Below are 17,082 nucleotides of genomic sequence, written 5' to 3'. Positions count from 1 at the left end.
AAAAATTAAAATATGACGTTGTTACCTCACATTTCCGACACAAGCATAAATTATAAAAATATGATAAGTTTCATGTGATAAGGAGTTTATTGTCAAAAATTGAAGTGTCCAGTTACGACCATGGAGATCAATACGAATTTAATTTGTCAAGAAGTAGTATCAACTTTGGTCGAATTGCAATCAGTTAGAGACTAGGGAGTTTATTAGTTTTGGGACTTAGTGAAATTCAGAGTATCCAAAATATTTTTCAAGCTGTCGAATGAGTTGTAAGTGGATAAAATCAGACAGTTATTTGATGACATGTGGGAGCTTATCAAAGACGATGGTTGCATGGAGATGAAGACGTGACATATTTTGCATATTACGGTACCAACTATTTTTCTCTGCGTGGCCTAGTCTTTTGAATATATTGGATGGAGTGTTTTTATCTGACTTATTCTTAAATAAATTTCTAGAAACTTCTCTTCTTCTGAAGTTTTTCCATAATTTTTGTTTCCTCCATTTTTTTTATTTTGGGATTCAAATTCAAGGTTTGACTGTAAGGAATTTTCAAGTGTATCTTCTTTATGTCTTTGCAATATTTGCTCATATGCTTCAAAAGAGCCCACTAGTTATGTCACTGATAAAGTGGAGAGAGCTTTGATTTCCTCGATTGTTGTCACGATTGGGTTAAACTTTGGGGGCATAGTAATTAGAATTTTCTCAATAATTTTCTTGTCAAGAATATTCTTCCCTACAACTCTCATTTGATTAATTATTTCTTTAACTTTAGAAGAGTAATTTTTAACTGTCTCAAACTCCTTCATCTACAATAGTTCAAAATATCTTCTTATAAATTAAAGTTTAATGACACGCACCTTATCGCTTCCTTGAAACTCCTCCTGCAACGTGTTCCACGCTTCTTTGCCAGTCTTAGCTCACATAATCCTTGAAAAAATTACATCAGACACCGCTTGTTCCAAGGTGAACAACACCTTTGAATTTTTCTGTTTATTTTACTTCAACTCTTTTTCTTGAGTTGCATTAAGAGCTAAAGTATCAGCAGGAGCGGTGAAGCCTTCTTCTACTATGTCCCATAAATCTTATGATGAAAAAAATGTCTCCATTTTAACACGTCAAAAATCATAATTTTCACCATTGAAAATAGGGATAGAAATAGATGATGATTGAGTGGTGTTATCCATAGCTTAGAAAAATTATCGGTGGGTTAATAGTACTATGAGAATTTTTTTTGAAGTAGTTGGGAGACTCTTGGAATAGTAGGTAGGTAATATAGCTACATCCAATGTATGACCGAACATAGCTTCGATGTCATTGTTAGTAGTTGATAGTTGAAATAAGATAGTTTTAGGAAATTGTTTAGAAAGAAGGCTACGATATTGATCTTTTGGAGGATGATTTACAAACCAATTGTCTATTTATAGGTTCAAGTCACCAACCTCTCAATGGTGGTGAATGTTTCTATATTATTTTTGTTTTTTTCTAGATGTTTCCTGATAGATTAATATCATAATAGTCGTAGGTTCTTCTGTCATTTTCATACACTTATAGTTAGATTCTTCTACCATTTTTATTCATATTATAATTCTAGGCTCTTCTTTTCATTTTCATACTTATTATATTTTAGAATATTTTAAAATTTTGTAACAAATTCAACAAATATTAAGGAACACTAAAGATAAAAAATTGCACTGAACCAATAACAAGAACTGGCAGAACTAAAACATCACACTAAATGCATCCCAAAACTACATGCTACAGTTTAATGCATGGTACATTTTTAATGCAATACAAAATGATATGGCAACAAGTTAACGCACTCATATACCATATAAGCACGGAAATATGCCGAATGGATTTAAGATGGCACACGAAATCAAAAGATAGGGGCGAAACATGAATGTACTTTGTAAAAGAAAATGTGTATGCGTGATGAAAGAAAGAGCATAATGTAGAGAGAAGTTAAAGTGTCTCCCTTTAGAAAGTTCTTTTATCTAATTGGACAAAAGTTTTTTCCTAAGTTGTCTACTCAACCGAGGTAAAATGTTATACATAAAAAAAATTGCAATAGAATGCAGTAATTGGAATTTAAAACCGAGTTGATCAATCTTTTTTTTCCTCAGATGCTAGATCAATAGAAGTAATAAGTTATAAATAAAACATTAAATTAAATAAAATACGTTAACATGCAGTTTTTGAGAATCCCTTAAGCTTGAGAGGTGAATTGGAGCTATAGAACATTGAGCACATGTAGACCTGCTAGCATATGCTCAGTGGTCGGTGTGTCAAGTAATTTGCTTAACTTGCTGACAACGTAAGCAATGCCAAGCCTGGTGTGAGTGAGATACAACTATCAACCAATGAGTCTTCTATTTGCTTTAGGGTTAGATATAACTTCACCAGAAGATTTATGTAATTGTAATTGTGGCTGCATAGGCGTGTTGCATGGTTTTTGTTGAATAAACTTTAAATGTCATAGTTAATGGGCTTTTATTAATAAGTTAATGGAGAGTTTTGGAAGGTCAAAAGACAGTGTTCAAAATTAATAGTATTTACAATATTTTATGTTTCCTAGAATAGCTAAAGTCTATGAGTCTGTATAAAGACCAAAACGTATTCTAATGAAAATACAGAAGTTGCAATAGATTTGTCTCCTTTCTCACAAATTGGCATCAGAGCTAATGGCAAACATGATGAATCAAATGCCGTTGCCACGGCTAACGAAGTTAAATTACGAAAATTGGAGTATCCAAATGAAAGCTCTTCTCGGATCTCTAGACGCGTGGGAGGTGACCAAAGATGGATTTGAAGAACCAACAGATACTGAGGGATATACGACAGCTCAAAACAAGGCGTTGAAAGAGACGCGATTGAAGGATAAAACGACACTATACATGCTGTTTAGAGCTGTTGATGAATCAGACTTCGAAAAGATTGCCGGTTCGACTACGTTGAAAGAAGCGTGGGACACGCTAGAGAAAGTGTTCAAAGGAGCAGATCGAGTAAAGCAAGTTCGACTCCAAACTCTTCGTGGAGAATTGGAGAGGATGCAGATGAAGGAGTCAGAAAATGTATCTGACTACATCACGCGTGTACAAAAGGTGGTAAACCAACTCACCAGAAATGGCGAAACAGTAACTGATGCACGAGTTGTCGAAAAGATTTTGAGATCTTTAACAGATAAATTTGAGAATATTGTGTTGGTGTAAGCCCTAGAGGCCAATACATTTTGGTACTTGTATCGAATAACAAAAGGCATTCTCTTTATTATGGTTGATTAATAAAGTCCCTGGAATAGATAGTCCGTTTAATGTATTAAGTGTGACTTAATCATGAGAACACATTAAACATAAGGACACTATTCCTAAAGTATCCGTAGTCGAGCTTTAGTGTGAAGTGGGATAACATTAAAGCATTAAGACTATTATGTTTGTAGACTGATGATCACATCTCATGGGTCATGGATAAAGAGTTATCAAGTCTTAAACATAGGTATGAATATTAGGAGTAATATTTATACCGGATTGACCCGCTATGAGAATACTATATAGAAAGTTATGCGAGGTGTCATAAGTTATTCTCATGGTGATAATAGTATATTCCACTCTTCGACCTGAAACCACTATGGACCCTAGATGTAGAGTCGAGTGCTTTATTGCTGATCCAACGTTGTCCGTAACTGGATAACCATAAAGACAGTTGATGGGTACTCCACAAAGCATGCTGAGGGACATGAGTGACCTAGATGGAATTTGCCCATCCTGCATAACAGGATAAATGTCTATGGGCCCAATATTGAACTGGACAAGGATGACACGGTCTATGCCTTGTGTTCAATATAGACATAAGGGCAAAAGGGTAGTTATACACATAATTATTATCACAGAAAGGTTTTGTCAGATCACATGACATTTTCGTGTCTTGGGTAGCAGTGATGTGTTGCTAGATACCGCTCACTGTTTATTATATTAAATGTGTGATTTAGTATAATTGCCAACGTCACGAAAACCTACAGGGTCACACACAAAGGACGGATTGATGAGAGATAGAGTAACTAAGGAATACCGTAAGGTACGGTGCCCTTAAGTGAGTTATAGAACATCGTAAGGTACGGTGTACTTGAGTAGAATACGAAATATGGTAAGGTACCATGAGCTTAAGTGATTTTGGGCATATTATAAGATATGGGCCAAAATACACTTAAGTGGGCTTTTAGCTTGAAGCCCACACAAGTGGTTCTATAAATAGAACCCTTGTGCAGAAGCAAAAATTGGCGGTTGCATTATTTTTGTTTTCTCTCACTCTCTCTCTCTCACTCAAAGCCTTCATTCGTACCAGCTAGCACTGAGATTGAAGGAACCCGTTCGTATGGACTGAGTAGAGACGTTGTCATCGCTCAACGTTCGTGATCGCTCCGTGGATCTGCATCAAAGATTTTGATTGTCACAAGAGATCTGCATCAAAGGTTTTGATTGTCACAAGAGATCTGCACCAAAGGTTTCAGTCGTCACAAGAGGTAAATATTCTATCACTGATCATGACCATTCGTAAGGATCTCTAAAGGAGAAAATTTTAATTTCCGCTGCGTTTTGGACCGCAATTCTCCTTCATATTGTGTGTGCAATAGAAGAGTCGAAGGACCTTTCGACGCTCGCAGTCGAAGAGCTCGCTGGTTCCCTCGAAGCACACGAACAACGTAAGATGAAAAAGAAGGAAGAAGGAGTAGAGGACGCAAATCAAACCAAGGAGCAAATCAAAGACGAAAAGGTACTCTTTTCTCAAAACTTTCGAGGAAGAGGACGTGGTCGCGGAGGACATGACAGTGGTCGAAGTGGTAGAGGCAGCAACTTCGAGAGAGGACAGTCGATCCAGCAAAACTGGCGTGGCAGAGGACATGGTCAAAGAGGTGGTAGATCGAACCATTCCAACTTTGAATGCTACAAGTGTGGGAAGTATGGTCATTATGCGAAGGATTGCAACTCATTCAAATGTTATAACTGTGATAAAGTGGGACATCTCGCAAAAGATTGTCGAATCGAAAAGAAGGTAGAAGAAACAACCAATCTAACTTTGGAAGCTGAAGCAAATGAAGGTTTTCTCTTGATGGCTCAAAATGAGATCAACACAAATGACAACGTTTGGTATCTTGACTTAGGAGCAAGTAACCATATGTGTGGTCACAAACACTTGTTTAAAGAAATGAGAAAGATTGAAGATGGAAATGTGTCTTTCGGAGATGCATCGAAAGTGAAGGTCGAAGGCAAGGGAACGATCCGTTACTTGCAGAAAGATGGGTTGATTAGATCAATTCAAGATGTTTATTATGTACCAAATCTTAAGACCAACATCTTGAGTTTGGGACAACTTACAGAAAAAGGTTATTCGATACTTATGAAAGAACGGATACTGTATTTGAAGGACAAGCTGGGACATCTGATTGCTCGTGTCGAAATGGAGAGAAATCGAATGTACAAACTGAATCTGATAAACATTCGAGAAAAATGTTTACAAGTAAGTGTCGAAGACAAAGCGTCACTATGGCATCTACGCTTTGGTCATCTACATCATGCTGGTTTAAGAAGGTTGGCGAAAAAAACATGGTGCATGGACTACCAGATATGGATTATGAAGGAAAGTTTTGTGAAGAATGTGTGCTTAGAAAACAAACAAGAACTTCATTTCAAAAGAAGGCAGAATATCAAGCTAAGCATATCCTTGATTTGATTCACACCGACATATGTGGGCCAATCACGCCAGAATCTTTCAGTAGCAAAAGATACTTTATTTCCTTCATCGACGATTACTCACGGAAGACATGGGTTTATTTCTTGAAAGAAAAGTCTGAAGCATTCGAGGTGTTCAAAAGGTTCAAAGTAAAGGTGGAGAAGGAAACCGACAGACACATTAAAGCAGTTCGATCTGATAGAGGTGGTGAGTATACTTCGACAGCTTTTATGAAGTATTGTGAAGAGCAGGGTATAAGGAGATTTCTAACTGCAGCATACTCACCTCAACAAAATGGGGTGGCTGAAAGGAAGAATCGAACAGTCCTTGACATGGTTCGTTCAATGCTTAAAAGCAAGAACATGCCAAAGGAATTTTGGGCAGAAGCTGTACAATGTGCCCTTTATGTTCAGAATCGATGTCCACATTCGAAGTTAGAAGATCAAACACCACAAGAAGCGTGGAGCGGACAGAAGCCAACTGTCTCTCATCTCAAAGTATTTGGAAGTATTGCTTATGCACACGTACCAGATCAACGAAGAACGAAACTTGAAGATAAAAGTCAGAAATACATACTCATTGGGTATGATGAGAAAACAAAAGGGTACAAGTTATTTGATCCCATAAGAAAGAAGGTGAGAGTGAGTAGAGACGTTCGAATAAACGAAGCAAGTAAGTGGGACTGGAACAGTTCGACAGAAGCTATTGTCGAAGTTGAAGAATCATCTGTCGCTGTACCACCAAACATTTCGACAACACTTGAAGATTCTGACAATGAAGATGAACCTACACAACCCAGAATGCGAAGTTTGCAAGATCTGTATGATTCGACAAGTGAAATGCACCTTGTATGTCTCTTGGCAGATGCTGAAAACATCAGTTTTGAAGAAGCAGTACGAGACAAGAAGTGGAAAAGTGCCATGGACGAAGAGATGAGGGCGATTATCCACAACAACACTTGGGAACTAGTTGAATTGCCAAAAGGTAGTCAACCCATTGGTGTAAAGTGGGTATTCAAGAAAAAGATGAACGCTCAAGGAGAAATAGAACGATACAAAGCGAGACTTGTTGCGAAGGGATACAAACAGAAAGCAGGAGTTGATTATGACGAAGTATTTGCACCTGTTGTAAGAATGGAGACAATTCGATTACTCATATCTCAAGCTGCTCAATTCAAATGGCCAATATTTCAAATGGATGTCAAAACAACTTTTCTGAATGGTGTACTAGAAGAAGAAGTCTATGTTGAACAACCACTCGGGTACATGAAAGCTGGAGAAGAGAAGAAGGTACTGAAATTGAAGAAAGCGCTATATGGGCTGAAGCAAGCACCGCGGGCATTGAACACACGTATCGACACATATTTCAAGGAGAACGGGTTCGAGCAATGTCCGTACGAACATGCCCTCTATGTGAAGAAAAATGAAAAGAATGTATTACTTGTTGCTCTCTATGTTGATGATCTTATTTTTCTGGGCAGTAATGATCAGATGATAGAAGAATTCAAAAGCACAATGACACGTGAATTCGAGATGACAGACTTAGGCCTGATGAGATTCTTTCTTGGTTTGGAGGTTCGACAAGAAGAAACAGGAATCTTCATTTCACAAGAAAAATATGCAAAAGAAATCTTGAAAAGATATAAGATGGAAAGTTGTAATCCGACTTCGACGCCAATGGAACCAGGAACAAAACTGTCAAAATTTGATGGAGGAGAACGTGTCGAAGTAGGAAAATATCGAAGTTTGGTAGGAAGTCTTCGCTATCTCACATGTACAAGACCAGACATCTCATTAAGTGTAGGCATTGTAAGTCGATTCATGGAGGAGCCAGTTTACACACATTGAAAAGCATTGAAGCGAATTCTGAGGTACATCCAAGGAACAATGTCACTTGGGATGTTTTACTCGAATTCAGACAAATACAAGTTGGTTGGTTACTCTGACAGTGATTGGTGCAGAGACATAGACGATCGAAAAAGCACTTATGGATATGTGTTTTTCATGGGAAATACTGCATTCACTTGGCTTTCTAAAAAGCAGCCAATAGTAACACTTTCGACATGTGAAGCAGAATATGCATGCAATATGGCTCAGAAGATTGATGAGTAAAATGGAGCTAGAACAGAAAGATGCTACAATAATACACGTTGACAACAGGTCAGCAATTGAGTTAGCAAAGAACCCAGTAAACCATGAAAGGAGCAAACACATTGACGTTCGCTTCCACTTCATTCGAGAACACGTGAAGGAAGGAAATGTCGAATTGAAGCATGTAGCAAGTAAGGACCAAGCAGCAGATATTTTCACAAAACCACTATCAAAGGAAATCTTCGACAGAAGCAAGAAGTTAATAGGCATGATGAATAGAAGAAACATTTAAGTTTACAGAGGAATTTTGTTGAATAAACTTTAAATGTCATAGTTAATGGGTTTTTATTAATAAGTTAATGGAGAGTTTTGGAAGGTCAAAAGACAGTGGCCAAAATTAATAGTATTTACAATATTTCATGTTTCCTAGAATAGCAAAAGTCTATGAGTCTGTATAAAGACCAAAACGTATTCTAATGAAAATACAGAAGTTGCAATAGATTTGTCTCCTTTCTCACAGTTTTTCTCCAAGTAAACATGCATCTTTAATCAGATCCAATGTGTATTTTCTTTGATATAAAGAGATATTAGCTTGTGTTCTTGCCACTTTAAATCCCAGAAAAATATTTAAGAACACCTAAGTCCTTAATGCTGAAATTGGTATCCAACAATGCATTGATGTGTTTTATTTCATTAACATCAGTCCCCCCTGAAAAAAGATCATCTACATACATAAGAATAACTGTGAATCTTGTAAAACTTTGTTTTGTGAAGAGAGAATAGTAAGATTTGGACTGAGTGTAGCCAGATGAAGTAAGAGTGTATGTAAGCTTGGCGTTCCACTGCCTGCTTGCTTGCTTTAAACCATATAGACCTTTGGAGTTTGTAAACAAGATTAGGAGCTGGTAGATGAAGGCCAGCTGGAGGCTACATATGTGTTGACATGAAGCTGGTAAATGGGCCATTGTTGAGCAGCTTCAATTTCCAAGACAACTCTAATGGTAGTCATTTTCACAACATGGCCAAAAATGTTCATGTAATATATGCCTTATGTTTGAGTAAACACATTTTCCATTAGTCTAACTTTGTATCACTCTCTAGTACCAGTAGCATAAAGTTTCAGTTTGAACACCTATTTACATCCTATAGCATGTTTATGAGATAGCAGTGGAACCAAAGTCCAAGTATTGTTCTTTATTTGAGCAGTTAACTCAGCATTAACAACAGATTTCCATTTAGCATCACATATAGCAGTCTCATAGAATGTAGGTTCAATAATGTTTGAAATATTAAGAATAAATTGATTGTATGCACAAGAGATATTATGATAAGAAATAAAACACGATAATGGATACTTACGTGTAGAAGATGATGGAGGTGCAACTGAATTAGAAAAGTGTTGTATTTCTCAATAAATAATGTGATAGTCTTGGTGATGCTTAGTATGTTGATTATTTCTGATGGATTTTCTAATAGGAACTGAGGGTAATGATTTGGTATTATTGGAACTAGGTTGATTGATCATAATATTGGTTGGTTCATGTTGTGTGTCATGAGTGATAGGTGCAAAATTTGTGGTTGATGTTTCATGACTAAGATTAGTAGCATTTGTTGGTAATTGGGGTATTGATGGAGTGTCTAGGACATTATTATCAGTTGTATCAGTAGTATAAGTATCAGAATTGACATTTACTTGACAATTAAGACTTAGTGTGATTGGAGTGACAAAGTATGATATGTTGTTGCTCATGTATCTAGGATGAAAGTATTATGTGAATTGGGTAATGAGGGAGTGGCACAAATAATACCTACATTATCATAGGTTTTGGTGGTGACTTAGTTCACACAATGAGACTGCATGCTACTAGATTTTTGTAGAAGAGCTAGCAAAGCTTTGTGTTGTTCTAGAGTAAAATACAAGTTCCCTTTTTCTGATTCACTATTGTCCTATGCATAAGCTATGGATTTTGCATCCTCTTCATCACCATCAGTGTGACAATTATTATGAGTATTTTCTCAAGCGCTTTACAGTCATCATTGCAACTATTGTTAGGGATATCAGACAAAAATTATCCAACTCTTGCCATAGCTTTTCATCTTGGTATAGTATGTAGATACATTGCATTCACCTTGTTTCAAAGTGTAAATTTCTTCTTGAAGATCAGAGATTCGAAATACATCACCTTGATAGAATCGATCTTTGAGCTCTTTCCAAATTTTGTAGTTGTGTCCATCCATAGTATGATCTGTGAAATCTCGGACTCGACAGGATTAATGGTGATATAATCATGGTACTACAACGACCCCATGCAATGGAGTATTTGTCATCATCAGAAGGACGAGGTAATGCACCATTGATGAAGTGCAATTTATGTTGGATCTAGGAGCAACTGTCACAACCCATGACCAAAAATGATAATTGAGGCCAGATAAGAGAGAAGTAGCAAGAACGTTACCATGATTCTCATTTGGATGCATGAAATATGCATTGAGAATATCAGTATGGTAACATTTTACTTGATGATGAACTTGGGGAGCGTCATTGATGCTACTAGCTAAGCTTTCTGCAGCCATGAGTGAATGAATCTTGGTGGAGATTCCAGAATGTTCAACGAAAAAAGTGAACGTTTGAAGGATAAGACGAGACTTGTGAGCCAATGGAGTATGCGGAAGCTAGTGATGGATACCAAATTTGCTCTTGATACCATGTGAAAACTAATGTTGATTCACCAACGTTGAAGAAAACAAGCTTGAAGAAAGAGAATGCAGGAAAATGCAGAAATCTTTATTACTCACAATCTAAACTTTACAAAGTGATGCATTCACTTATATACACATTATGAGTTGAATCTATGAGTTAATAAAAAACAGAAAAACAGCTGTAACTGGTATTTCTTAGGTGGCAAGTAACTGAATATTAGTTTGTTCATGGTTTCTTTTCTTCATCTTTCACATATGGTGCGTCTATAGTTCACACCTCGGTTGTTTGTCGGTTGAGGAGAAAGTTGTCATAAATATATTATTTGTAGTAGTGATATCATACATGATTGTGTGTTGGCCGATATTTTATGGAATGATCGAAATGGATGTCCTTTTTGGCGTTGAGAGATGAGAAAACTGATTGGAGTTGCACTGAGCATAAATGGCCGGTGGTTTTTATCCTCTTTTTGGCGATCTCATTGGGTAATTTAATATTGTCATGCTGACTGGAGAACTCATCATTTAGTAGGAAAGATGGCTAAGTCAAATTCTAGTGTTTATCTACTAATCACCAGTAAGTAATATTATGTTGTCAAGATAATGTCTAGTCTATCTTTCTAGCATATGTGAGCTTTCTACAACATTTTAGAGCAGGTGGTGTTCAAATATTATACTTGATTTGTGTATAATCTTATTATTTGATTTTTGGTTTAGTTATTTGGATTTAGTTTATTTTGGGTAATGTTTCTAGAAAAGTCTTGTAGTATTTGAAGTGTCTAGATATTTCTTAAGATTGTAATGTTTTCTAGAATACTCTTTAAGTGTCTAGAGTTGAGAACTCTATAGAATTAGTGTGTCTAGTGTTCTCCTTAGAGTACTATAAATAGAGATGTAATCTTACACTTTTGCATCAAGCAAAAATACAAAGTTCTCTCTTCCATAAATAATTCTCCTACCTACCAAGTTTCTATTCAAACCTCTAATATTCCCACACACTTTCCCTAAACACAGAAAGGGTTTATTTCCAACAAAATGGCATCAAAGCTTCAAGGTCCTAAAAAAATGACGAATGGAGGTTTCCCTTTTCAAATGCCGATGCTCATAAAGAACATCTATGACAATTGGAGTATCAAGATGAAGGCGCTACTAGGAGCTCAAGATGTGTGGGATATCGTTGAGAAAGGCTTAAATGAGCAGGATGAAGCCTCACTAAGTCAAGGTGTAAATGAGACATTGAAGGAGTTAAGAAAGAGAGGCAAGAAAGCTCTCTTCCTCATTTATCAATCGGTGGATAAAGATACATTTGAGAAGATCTCCAATGCAACGACGACCAAAGAAGCATGGGGAAAACTTCAAACTTGCAACAAAAGAGTGGAACAGGTGAAAAATATCCGTCTTCAAACTCTTAGAGGTGATTTTGAACGTTTATTTATGAAAGAGTTCGAGTCAATTTCTGATTATTTTTCTCGAGTATTGGTCGTAGTCAATCAACTTTAAATCATGGAGAAAATACTTCGCACTTTAAATCCAAGTTTTGACTTCATTGTTACCAACATTGAAGAAAACAAGGATTTAAAGACCATGACTATTGAGCAACTTATGGGTTCCTTACAAGCATACGAAGAAAAACAAAAGAGAAAAATTAAACAAAAGAAAGCTATGGAGCAACTACTGCAACTCAACATAAAGGAAGAAAATTATGTGAACTACAAAAGCCAAAGAGGATGAGGTCGTGGCCAAGATCGTGGGCGTGGAAGAGGACATGGAGGAGAAGGAAGAGGCAGTTACAAAAACTACTCTAACAATGGAGAAAGAAGTTGGAATCCACAAGAAACAAGACGTCGTGGAAGAGGAAATTCATGGTCGAGGTGTGACAAATCACAAATCAAGTGCTTAAACTACAACAAGATCGGTCAATATGCATCTGAATGTAGATTCTCGAAGAAAATTGTGGAGAAAGCTAACTTTGTAGAAGAAAAAGGCGGAGAAGAAGAAACTTTGTTGCTCGCGTGCCAAAACCAAGTTGAAGAGAAAATAAACAAATGGTACCTCGACACCGGCGCAAGCAATCACATGTGCGGCGATCGAAGCATGTTCGTAGAGATCAATAAAGCGACAACTGGCAATGTTTCACTTGGAGATGACTCAAAGATACCGGTCAAAGGCAGAGGTAAAATTCTTATACGCTTAAAGAATAGGAGTCATCAATTGATATCTAATGTCTATTATGTTCCTAACATGAAGAATAATATTTTGAGCTTGGACAAATATTAGAGAAAGGCTATGACATCCACTTGAAAGAACATAGTCTTTTCTTAAGAGATTGTAGGCATAACTTGATTGCTAAGGTGTCTATGTCAAATAATAGAATGTTCCTCTTGAACATTCAAAATGATGTTGCAAAGTGTCTCAAGACTTGTTATACCGACTCTTCGTGGCTATGGCATCTACAATTCAGACATCTCAACTTCGATAGTCTAAAATATTTGTCAAAGAACGAAATGGTGAGAGGCTTGCCTAGTATAAACCACCCAAACCAACTATGTGAAGGATGTCTAGTTGGGAAGCAATTTAGGAAAGGCTTTCCAAAGGGATCAATGTCAAGAGCGACAAAACTGCTAGAGCTCATACACACTAATGTTTGTGGACCAATCAATCCAAACTCTTTTGGTAAGAGTAAATACTTTCTCCTCTTTATTGATGATTATTCTAGAAAACACATGGGTTTATTTCTTGAAGGATAAGTCAGAAGTGTTTGAAAATTTTAAAAAGTTCAAAGCCCTTGTGGAGAAAGAAAGTGGTCTTTCCATTAAGGCCATGAGATCTGACCGAGGAGGAGAGTTCATTTCAAATGAGTTTCACAAATATTGTGAAGATCATGGAATCCGCCGCCCACTAACAGTGCCAAGATCACCACAACAAAATGGAGTAGCAGAGAGAAAGAATCGGACCATACTTAACATGGTGCGAAGCATGCTTAAGAGCAAGAAGATGTCGGGAGAGTTTTGGGTCGAAGCAATGGCATGTGCAGTTTATCTGACAAACCGTTTCCCAACAAGAAGCGTGCATTAGAAGACACCACAAGAAGCATGGAGTGAAAGAAAGTCTGGGATCTCTCACCTCAAAGTGTTTGGAAGCATTGCCTATACTCACGATCCTGATGAAAGGAGACCAAAGCTCGATGATAAAAGTGAGAAGTATGTATTCGTCGGTTATGACTCAAGCTCCAAATGATACAAGCTCTATAATCCAAATAGTTGAAAGATCGTCATAAGTCGTGACATGGAGTTCGAAGAAGAAGATTGTTGGGATTGGAGTGTTCAAGAAGACATGTACGATTTTCTTCCTTACTTTGAAGAAGAAGACGAAATGGAACAACCAATGATAGAGAAAAATATTACACCATCGGCCTCACCAACACCAAGGTTGGATGAAACAAGCTCAAGTGAGAGGACACCACGACTAAGGAGTATTGAAGAGCTTTATGAGGTAACCAAAAACATAAATGACATTAACCTTTTTGCCTTTTGGGTAATTGTGAGCCTTTAAGCTATCAAGAAGCAGTTGAAAACAAAAAGTGGAGAGACATCATGGAGGAAGAAATCAATTCAGCCACGAATAATGATACATGAGAACTTACTACACTTCCACGAGGAGATAAAGAAATCGGAATAAGATGGGTGTACAAGGTGAAGTTGAAGTATGTGATGTCTAGAGATCAAGCTGCCGACATTTTCACCAAACCACTCAAATTAGAAACTTTCGTGAATTAGTGTGTCTAGAGTTCTCCTTAAAGTACTATAAATAGATATGTAATCCTACACTTTTGTATCAAGCAAAAATACAAAGTTTTCTCTTCCATAAATAATTCTCCTACCTACTAAGATTCTATTCAAGCCTCTAATATTCCCACATACTTTCCCTAAACACAAAAACGGTTTATTTCCAACAGGTGGATAGTTGTTTGTCACTGTATTTGCTGAGCTCAAACAGAATTTGTTGTAATGGTTGTAAATACATTTTTTTTCTCATAAAAAACAACTAATGCAAAACGTCACTTTTATCGTATGTGAAAAGTGTTTTATGTAGGACGGTATACTCATCATTATTATTATTATTATTATTATTATTATTATTATTATTATTATTATTATTATTATTATTATTATTATTATTATTATTATTATTAAATACAAGTTCTACAAGATCAGTGATAGATAGAGGATTTTTGCGAATTAATCAACTCATGCAAATTGAGCCAACATATGTCAACAAAACCAAAATCTTGTTATACAAGAGAATTTTATTTTTGTCTAAGGTGGAGCATAATCTAATAACAGGAAAATAACTTTGAACCCAATTCCGATCCAAGATTCGGTTATTTATCTCAATAATTTCAATCAAGAAAGAGACGGTGGGCATTCAAAACGTTAGTGGTATGGAAGATAGGATCAACAGGAATTAGATGCGGTCTTATAATTTGAGTTGGAATAATGCTTAATTCTCTTTCATACCGTTTTTTAATTGCAAGGATTCTATTTTCTGTGTATTTATACCGTTTTTTCATATGGACATTAACCACCTAAGAGTGCAAAGCAAACAAGAGCAGACTTAGAAGCTACTTCGAATTAGGTATCTTCTACTTCACGTCTCCAATTTTCTTATTACGTAAACTATTCTTATGAAAAATATATATGTAGAGGTGAGATCTAGAATATTTCTTCCTTGCAAGTGGTGTTTTATTACTTCTTATGCTATCTTGTTACAGTTCCTTTTACAATTGCATGTAACTCATGATCATTTATGCGGTATTAATTCTTATGTAACGAATTTGTGTTGCAGGTAAAATATAATTTGACATGGGAAATAGTCTCAACGGTGTTAGTCTCTTCAACGACGACACAGATTATCCATGTCGGATACAGCTAGGTAGATATGCATTCATCGATGTGACACAAACAGAGAACAAAGGCGATTGCAATGATAGTGATGTGAGGCAAACAAAGAACAAAGGCGATTGCAGTGATAATGATGATGAAATTTCCAGTGATAATGATGAAGCTCCCAGTGATAGTGATGATGAAGTTCTCAGTGATGATGATGAAGTCCCCGGTGATAATGATGATGAAATTCTCAGTGATAGTGATGATGAAGTTACCAAAGTGACCAAGATGTTATACACCGTAGGTAGGTCGTCCATATGTGAACTCAAATTTAAGAGAAGACATAAAGAGGCATCATTATCTCTCCTTGATGTCGAGAATGGTTCCAATTCCAATTGTGTGGATGTTAAAATTATAATAAGAAAAACTGATAAGGGATATCTCGAGATACCTTATCCTGATTTCTCCTTTAGAGGCGGAGGGATATACATTTTCATGAGGGATAATAATTCTAACAGAACCATCAATGCATGGGGAGGTGTGACAGAATTAACAACCTTTCTCTATGGTGAAGGAAGGAGGGTAAGTCTTGTTGTTATAGAGTCTAAGAAAAAGAGTATAAGTGATCCAAATCCCTATATGGTGACTGTGGTTCACTATTTTGCTATTGATGATGGAAATTTTTTCAATGCAAAAATGGATATTGGCCTTTCTGTGATGGTAAAGATTCAACCATCAGATGATTTGGGATTGAAATATACTGTAGAGGGTCCAGAGAGACACCCTAGTTCATCATTATTTTACATGTTTGAACGAGTAAAAAGACTTAATGGGGCATGGAAGTCTAATTTGTGTCCTCATTGTGCAAATCTTCAGATGCGGCGTAAATCCTGGCAGACCTCTGAAAGTGAAGACAGCGATTATGTTCCACGACGACATGGTAATGGTAAGCAGAAGTCAGAAAGTATGGTTGCCAATGATTCTAACGTTAAGGGAAATTATAATGGTAGTTTGTTTGGGAAGTATTTCCATTTTCATACAAGGTGAAATATGTAATGGAATCCTTTAATATGAAAAGAAAGAAAATAAAAAGGTTAGGGCAAGGTTAGCCACGGCTAAAGATGGATACCATACCTAACTAAGTATGTTGTTAATTAGAGAGCATTTTAAAATATTGGTAAGTAATTTTGTGTGTTGCACACACCTAGTTGAATGTAAAGAGAGAGGGTTAGCTATCTTCCATGAATGTAATATTTGACACTTAAGATTTGATCATACCTTTAATGTCAAATTACTTGAAATAAATAAAAAAAATCTTTTGTCAATCAATCTGCTCCTTATGATATCTATTTTTATGCTAAGCAAAAGAGGTTACCCTCCCATAATAGCAACCATGTTTCCCATTCATAATTTTGACTTGATCCACATTGATATTTGGGGTCCTTGTAGCGGTAAATTCATGACCATCGATCTATGGATAAATTCGACGTCAATAAAACCAGAGTTGTCACCACAATTTTATTGTTTGCAAAGGAAAAGGGAAAAAGTACGAACATAAACCAAAAGATAAGAAGTTTTCAAATCAAAACTAATAAAATATTAGAGATTACAGGTAAGGGGGTTGGTTACACAAAGGGGAGGTATTAGCACCCAAAGTGTCCTGGGTACTCCTAGGGAGCCATTTT

The 17,082-nt window shown here is 36.4% G+C and overlaps 1 protein-coding gene across 2 annotated transcripts in view; it reads left to right on the top strand.

Annotated features, from left to right (window-relative positions):
• LOC127117089 (uncharacterized) overlaps nucleotides 1-16,726 on the top strand; it is a 96,616-nt gene extending 79,890 nt beyond the window's left edge. The window contains exons 1-2 of one of the 2 annotated variants that reach the window (XM_051047421.1): nucleotides 14,980-15,146; nucleotides 15,357-16,726. In XM_051047421.1, the coding sequence (XP_050903378.1) occupies nucleotides 15,374-16,444 (1,071 nt within the window). In that variant the 5' untranslated portion in view covers nucleotides 14,980-15,146; nucleotides 15,357-15,373 and the 3' untranslated portion in view covers nucleotides 16,445-16,726. Of the gene's footprint in view, nucleotides 1-14,979; nucleotides 15,147-15,356 lie in introns of those variants that run through there. The other variant, XM_051047422.1, reaches the window with a different exon arrangement.
• Nucleotides 16,727-17,082: the final 356 nt, after the last annotated feature.

This window comes from Lathyrus oleraceus, chromosome 1, assembly GCF_024323335.1.
Source record: "Lathyrus oleraceus cultivar Zhongwan6 chromosome 1, CAAS_Psat_ZW6_1.0, whole genome shotgun sequence".
Lineage (NCBI taxonomy): Eukaryota > Viridiplantae > Streptophyta > Magnoliopsida > Fabales > Fabaceae > Lathyrus > Lathyrus oleraceus.
The sequence above is the reverse complement of the archived record's forward strand: the minus strand, read 5'-3'. Positions and strand labels throughout refer to the sequence as shown.